The 7,425-nt window shown below is 41.0% G+C and overlaps 2 protein-coding genes across 2 annotated transcripts in view; one reads left to right on the top strand and one right to left on the bottom strand.

Annotated features, from left to right (window-relative positions):
• Window positions 1-838, top strand: part of LOC107393121 (uncharacterized) — a 17,454-nt gene extending 16,616 nt beyond the window's left edge. Inside the window, exon 4 of the mRNA XM_015971301.3 lies at window positions 577-838. The gene's annotated coding sequence lies outside the window, so the exon portion shown is untranslated. The remainder of the gene's footprint in view (window positions 1-576) is intronic.
• mydgf (myeloid-derived growth factor) overlaps window positions 1-5,080 on the bottom strand; it is a 9,698-nt gene extending 4,618 nt beyond the window's left edge. Inside the window, exons 1-5 of the mRNA XM_015971302.3 lie at window positions 4,838-5,080; window positions 2,908-2,958; window positions 2,750-2,811; window positions 2,377-2,458; window positions 255-327 (exon numbers count right to left, since the gene is read on the bottom strand). Coding sequence (XP_015826788.1) covers window positions 255-327; window positions 2,377-2,458; window positions 2,750-2,811; window positions 2,908-2,958; window positions 4,838-4,999 — 430 coding nt within the window. The 5' untranslated portion in view covers window positions 5,000-5,080. The remainder of the gene's footprint in view (window positions 1-254; window positions 328-2,376; window positions 2,459-2,749; window positions 2,812-2,907; window positions 2,959-4,837) is intronic.
• Window positions 5,081-7,425: the final 2,345 nt, after the last annotated feature.

Raw genomic sequence — 7,425 nt, 5'->3', positions numbered from 1 at the left:
TGTCAAATCCTGCTAATCACGTTCTGGAACTGAAGCCACAGTGGGGCTTTGTGCAGAGGCTGAACAACAACAAATAATGCTGCAGGGACAAATGAAAACCCACTCACAACTGGAGCATATGTTTCGGAGGGAAATCTGCCGGGAACTTGCAACGTGACAATGATGAGGAGGGGAGGGGGATGGGGAGAGGCCGAGATTGATGTGACAAACAGAGGGAGTTGATTGAACACTTGGAGACACAATCAATTTCTCACCTGTTGATTCTCCAACATTAAATTCCTCTGGTTTCAAAGGTACATCACTCTGTCCTCCTGCTGCAGTCTGAGACTGCAGATACAGCCGTGATGAAGAGGAGGAGACGTGAAAAGACAAACAAATACAATATTAATGTTGATGAAAGGCAGAAATGGAGAACAATTGTGTTTTTTTGCAAGAGACCAGGAAAGCAGGAGGATTCAGCAGCAAGGTCAAACAGATGCTGTTGTGAGCAGACGGTGGGAGGACGGCAGGTGTGTTTGTGCATTTTCATCCCACCGTTTAGTGGAGTTATTCTCCGTGTTTGTCTTTTGCTTTCAGGGCACACAGCCAGAACAGGAGGAGGAGGAGGAACATGTGCTCTCACTAATGACGTGAATGTCTGGACTGTCCTTGCTGGGGGAAGGAGGCGTGTCAAGGTGCACGCTGCTTCGCCTCGCAGACGACCACATCTGGCGCGGCAGACCGCGGCAAAGTGACTGAGCTCCGACCAAGTCCAGACATTATTAACCTTCCACAAAACATCATGTGCAAAAAGACAATTCCAAGTCTGACTCCGAAAACAAATAAAAAGTTTTACGTCTCTGGCCTGCGATCAATTGTTAAAGTCGGTACCAGTCGAGCTGCAGCTGAAGCCATCGTCAGAAGGTAAACATGCAGAGAAACCTACGGAGCTTATGACGAGTTTCCATGGAAACATGAAAGCAATGTCAACATTAAAGATGTGATGTAAAGCAAGTAAAATACATGGTTTATTCTGTGTTCAGGGACATTCAGTCTGTTGGGTGATGGTGTGAAATGGAAGCTTTTTACTAAAATACATCCGTTCAAGCTGCAGAAATTCAACAGCAGTAACTTCACTGGCACTTTGTTAGGTAGCAATCCCAATAATACTATTTATTATGCTTCATCAAGTTTTTATAGCTGAGTAATCATTGAAGGCACTAATTAAGTAGAATCTGGTCTGGACTCATCTTTTTAAAAAGTTCATGCTGCTATTGTGAAAGATGATGTTTGAAGTTTTGATCTTTCAAACAGAAAACAAAGACGTCATGCACGCAAGGGATTAAAAACAACATCCTTTTATCTTTTATAAAGGGATTTTTAAACAGGCATGTTAAGGATCGTCAGATGAGTCCTTTTTAAAAGATGCTGTAAAAAGAAAACTACTTCTAGTTCAATCCAATGAAAAAGTAGCGGTTTAAAAACAGATTGATGAAGCTGGAGAGGCAGTATCATGGTTTGGACCCATTCTGCTGTGTCAAGGTCTGAATGGGTTAAAGACACCGAGTGTAGACTTTTACACGCGACAATTTTAAAACGCACCCTAATTTAACCCTTTAAATTCGGACCGTTTCGCTGCCGCGAGAGCGGGGAAGGGGGTATTAGTTGCACGCAGGATGTTTCGATTCCATGCTTCTCCTGTGAGAGCGGGGAGCGGGGAGGGGGGGGGGGGTTGATTTCGTAGCCGAGGCGCAGCACCATGCCTGAGCCTATGTAGAGGAAGCAATGCTAAATACGTTTTACAGAGAAAAGATAATCCATGACAATCTGCAGAAGAGAAAATCAGCCTTGAATTTCATCCCTGAACCTGACACGTTGGCGCCCCACTGGTGATTTGCAGATTATGCAAAGAATATATATTTTCATCAGGATCTTTTGCCTTCGTTTTCTAACATTAGAGCAGATAGTCTGGCTTTCATCCCAGCCATGACAGGACAATATAATGAAAACATGACAGAATTTATGTAATACATCAGTATTTTGCCTGCGACTGAGAGGGTTTGTGGTGCTTGGAGCAGAAGCAGGTTGGCTCCCGCTTACAGCTCTGAGGTCTTCATTTTTATAAGATCAGTTAAATATTTTCTAGGTTGCTTTTAAAAATGACCAGGAGGTCATTGTCCATCAAGCCCTGTTGGATGAAGATGTTTTAATTTCTATATTAGATGGCTGGATGCCATTATTGATTTTATTATATTTAACTCTGCAGCAGAAAAAACATCTATCAATAAGATCTCCTGCTGGCTCAGGAGCTGACTATGCCTGCTGAGGACCAGGATCAACTAAATTCATGTAAACAGGTCTGCAAAAAGAAGACAGTTGGCATTTTGTGATACTTACGTATGCGTTTGCATATTCGATTTTGGTCCCCTTCAGCTCAGCTTTGAACTGAGTGAAAAACAGGTATGATTTCCCCTGAGGTCTGCAAGAGACAAAACCCAAAATATTAATCAGCATTAATCCATTTGCATTCATTTATTGACTTAAAATAATTAGCATGATTGAGTCAATTAAAACCACAGTGTTAAAAGTGTTTTCTTCGTCACAAGTGAAAAAAAAAAACGTGCGTGAACGGAGGGCGCCACAGACAGCTTGGTTTGGAAATATGGAGGCAAGTGTTACTAATGTTTTAAGGACTTGCATCATTCTGGAGAATGAATATTTAGAGTCCAGAAAACGAGCCCTCTGAGGTCATGGATCATGTGTGACTCACCTCCACACTGAGCAAGAAAACAGCCTGTCATCGTCACTCAGACCCACACTCATCAGCCATTGCTGTTTAAAAAATGAAACAGAAGTCAGGAAAAAACCTGCTGTGATCAATGAGCAGTAGAGTTAGTTATGTTGGGAGCACTATCTGGCAAAACGTACCTCATTGGTGCCCCCTTGTGACGCATATGTGAAGGTGCACTCATACTCCCTCTGAAACAAGAAACAGCATGCATTACAGCACAGACAGAGCATTTAAACAAGCCTTCTCTTTGATAAAAACAGACCCGTCTCAATGTTGTTGTCCCAGAGAAATTATATTTTTTCCTTATTTTCATTAGAGTGCATCTTCTATAAATATAACCTCCAGATCACACATTTGCTCTGATGATCCTTGCCAGTATTTGAAGTACTATTCCTGCTACCTTCAGAGCCAACATTCTTTTTTATCCCCATTTCAGCATTCATTTATTTTATTTTAACATTGTGCAGCAGAATGCTTTCATGTCACCTTATTCTCCCCTAAACAGAAATTAAATACTATTTTGTCCCGGATGGCAATTCAAGGTAAATGATAAATAGTCCGTATAGCGCTTTTCTGAGTCAGAGGACTCCAATGCACTTTACACTACAGTCAGTAATTCACCTATTCACACACACACACACACACACACACACACACACACACACACACACACACACACACACACACACACAGAGAGAGAGAGAGAGAGAGAGATGGTGGTGATCTACACTGTAGCCACAACTGCCCTGGGGTGCACTGACAGAAGCAGCAGGATGAGCCTATGACCGTACATACATGTAATCACACAAAGAAGACACGCAAGAGAAAAAAAAGCTTAAACTGAAAGGATGCACAATCTTCTACACCATCATGGTTTTCATTTGAAGATGTGATGCCAACTAGAACACACCTGAGTCCAAAGGTCCAAAATAAATGCCTGATGTTTGATGAGATATATAACATCTTTATACAGGCTTCACGAGAATCCATGATTGTCCGGATTATTTTTGTCATTTGTTTAAATGAAAAAATACTCATCTAATTTTATTAGTTTAAAATAAGTGTTTAATATCTAAATAATTTAACAATTACTTGATTATACTCTATAGGTGTCCTCCTGTTGACAGAATATTGTTAGTTTTGTCTAGTCTTAGTCATCACGCGTTACTCTTTTGTCATTAATTTTGGAATGAAATTGAACTAATCAGGAAATGTTTGGGGCGTTATTAAAAAGTGTTTCACGTGTGCGTACATGTAAACTAAAGCAAACAAAAACTAGTTTAAATGGGAAAATGTTGTATTTTGTTTTTTTCGCAAGCACAGAAAGGAAGTATACTTTGTTATAAATTTGTTAATTATTCTAGCTAAATTCTATCTCCACAAATGCAAATATAGTAACCAAAACCCTAATTTCAAGCACTATTATAGTGACACTCTATCATACATAAAATTGATTAGTGGATCACTAAACAAAAAAGCTTTAAAAACTATAACTATTTGCACCACCTATAATTCATTTGGATGTGTGTAACATTTCTGTTGTGCACCCCCTGGCATATGTTTCATTTTCTTTGTTCAATTTTGTATACAATTTGTTTGTATACTTATCATCTTGTTCAATAAAGTTTTGAAAAAAAAAGACAAAAACTAGTTCAGTCACGCAGCTCTCATCCAATCAATGGGTCCGTTGTGGCATTTCAGCAACGACGTGTCAGCAGTTTACAGGCTATGTCGTCATCAAACCGCGACGACCACTGGCAAATGGAATGTAGTTTTTCTACTTTTTATTATTAAAATTTTTACATGTTAAGACAAATATTCAAACTATTTCGTCTACCTACTATTTTAAATATTTGGTCTTTCAATGTCAAGCTAAATAATTATCAACAAAGCAAAACGAACAAAAAAGCAACGATTATTTTTTTTCTCATTCAAAGCCAGAAGACTAGAAGAACTTCAATTTTAACTTAACTGCTGGTTTTAGCAGGGGTTATAGTCTTTATCGGAACTTATGTCAATTTAAAGACATAGGTCGAATACAGACAAAAGCTTAAATTAGCGACTTACAATCCGCTCGGTGAAAGAATGTACAACTCCTCCAGGTGTCACGTTAAACTCCACTGTTTTTGTGTTTTCGGGCGAAGCTTCAGTCAGGACACACACAGAAACCAGCGCACATAAAAGCAGAAAGGACATGTTCGCCACGGGAAAGTTCCTCTGGGTAGCCATCTCTGTTTAGTCTCTGGTGTTGCTGAGAACGGCAGCCCCAGTCACAAGTGTTTCGTCGACTGTTAATGTCGTCAGCTCCTCCTGCGCCAAACATCAAACCCAAAAAACAACAACAATGCTTTATAAAAAAACAGAATTACATTTCCTTTCTCGGAAAAAAAATGAGTGTGTTTGATCATGTATTTTTTTTTATTGACTTAAACATTTCATTGGGACATTTCTGTTCTACCACACGATGGCGCCCTTGTTAAATCAACGTCACAGTTGCATTTCAAGTAAATAAAGTAGAGGAGTATAATATTCTTCTAAATTTGGATTTGTATTAAAGTTAAACCAGAGTGACAGTTTTAAAAAGGGTGGCTTGCCAACTCCGGGTCGGGAGAGAGGTCCTACCTCAAGTGGAGGAGTTTAAGTTCCTCGGAGTCTTGTTCACGAGTGAGGGTAGGAGGGATCGGGAGATCGACAGGCGGATTGGTTCAGCGTCTGCAGTGATGCGGACACTGAGCCGATCTGTCGTGGTGAAGAGGAAGCTGAGCCAGAAAGCCAGGCTCTGGATTTACCGGTCGATCTATGTCCCAATCCTCACCTATGGTCATGAGCTTTGGGTAATGACCGAAAGAACGAGATTGCGGATACAAGCGGCCGAATTGAGTTTCCTCTGTAGGGTGGCCGGGCTCAGCCTTAGAGATAGGGTGAGGAGCTTGGACATTCGGGAGGGACTCGGAATAGAACCGCTGCTCCTCCGGATCGAAAGGAGTCAGTTGAGGTGGTTTGGGCATCTGGTCAGGATGCCTCCTGGACGCCTCCCTGGGGAGGTGTTTCGGGCATGTCCTGCCGGCAGGAGACCCCCGGGTCGACCCAGGACACGTTGGAGAGGTTACATCTCCAGTCTGGTCCGGGAACGCCTTGGGGTCCTGCCAGAGGAGCTGGTGGAGATGGCGGGGGAGAGGACGGTCTGGAGCTCCCTAGTTGGGATGCTGCCCCCACGACCCGGATAAGTGGAGGAAGACGACGACGAAAGAAAATAACCATTACAGATTTATTTGCCCATCTCAATCAGTTACCACCTTTCCAACTGATGATAATCCTCTTCTATATCTAAATGCATTACTTTATATGTGTGTTTGTTTAACATTTGTGTCATTTTTCCAATTGCTGGTGTTTTCCTTGATTCTTCTTGTGTATGTCTTTTGCCACTTGTAACGTAGGCAAATCGATTATTTTTATTTGTTATGACCAGGAAGATGTAATATTCTGTATAAATATTAAATATCAACCTGCTAGGTCATTGTTGTAATTATTCAGAAGATTATTTATTGTAATTATCAGAAGACTCTAGGTTTTAATTCAGAAGATCTAGGTTCTTTGCTTTTTCAGTGATCAACCACACTTTGTGTTACTTCAAGAAAGAGTCAGTGTGAGTGGATGTAACTAAACGTGTTGAAGGAACCTATGTGTGAATGCGATGTCAGTCAGAGCTTCCTTATCAAAGTAAGCTGAGTTCTGGTGAAAAGAATTTGGTTTTCTCTAAGCTATAAAGTTGTTATCATCAGAAGCACATCAGACTCAATCTGTCATGTCTACTTCACCGGTTTTTGAGAGACCCTCTTGGTGGATCCGAAAGTCGCAGGGGTCGGCTGACCTTTGGCACTGGAGAGCTGTAGAATACCGTGGTACCGACTCTTCAGTCCAGAGATGTCTCGGGTCACAATAGCTGGATGGAACCGTGCGTCTGGCGGACTCTTACGGAGTCTAACAATATCAGCTTTGTTTCTGCAGGAACTGTTTGCTCATCAGCTTTGCATGTGCAAAAAGGTTTTGGCGACGTGTCAAAATCTTTGATGGTTAAAGAGGCTTTGCTACAGAAGGCCGGTCTGAGCGATTCTCTAGAACTGTCAAATCACTCAGGATGATCCAGTTTTAAGGTTTTGATGTTATGACTTGCACAGCCAGTCAGAGGCTGACAAGTTTGAGAGATGTTACCAAGACAACTCAGAAACACGCCTTCTTGATACAGGATGTTCTGACTGGTTTAAAAGTCTCTATGTGTTGGAGTTTAACTTAACCATACTTGTTGTTGTGTGAGTGCAGGTGTGAGGACCTCATCGTCTAAACATGTTGAGCACATGGCAGGTTCTAGTAGACATAAACATAGCATAACCTCCATTCAGTGAGAACAGATTAATGAAGCATTTCATTATACTATAATTATTATAAGTAGTAATAAACAAATGTTTATTTAATGATTATCTATATTATAAGTCGTGGAAGAAGTTCATATTGATTTAAGAAATCATTCTTGAATTTAGCAATTGATTCAAGCTGGAGTTCTTCCTTCTGTGGATGCAGCCAGATGGGACCTTGGGAAAGAAAGTTATTGTTTATCTTTCAGACTTGTAGAGTCTGTGAGTCCTAGCTGTATGAAG

This window comes from Nothobranchius furzeri, chromosome 8 (assembly GCF_043380555.1).
Source record: "Nothobranchius furzeri strain GRZ-AD chromosome 8, NfurGRZ-RIMD1, whole genome shotgun sequence".
Taxonomy (NCBI): Eukaryota; Metazoa; Chordata; class Actinopteri; order Cyprinodontiformes; family Nothobranchiidae; genus Nothobranchius; species Nothobranchius furzeri.
Note: the sequence above shows the minus strand (reverse complement) of the source record. Positions and strands in the feature narration are given on the sequence as shown.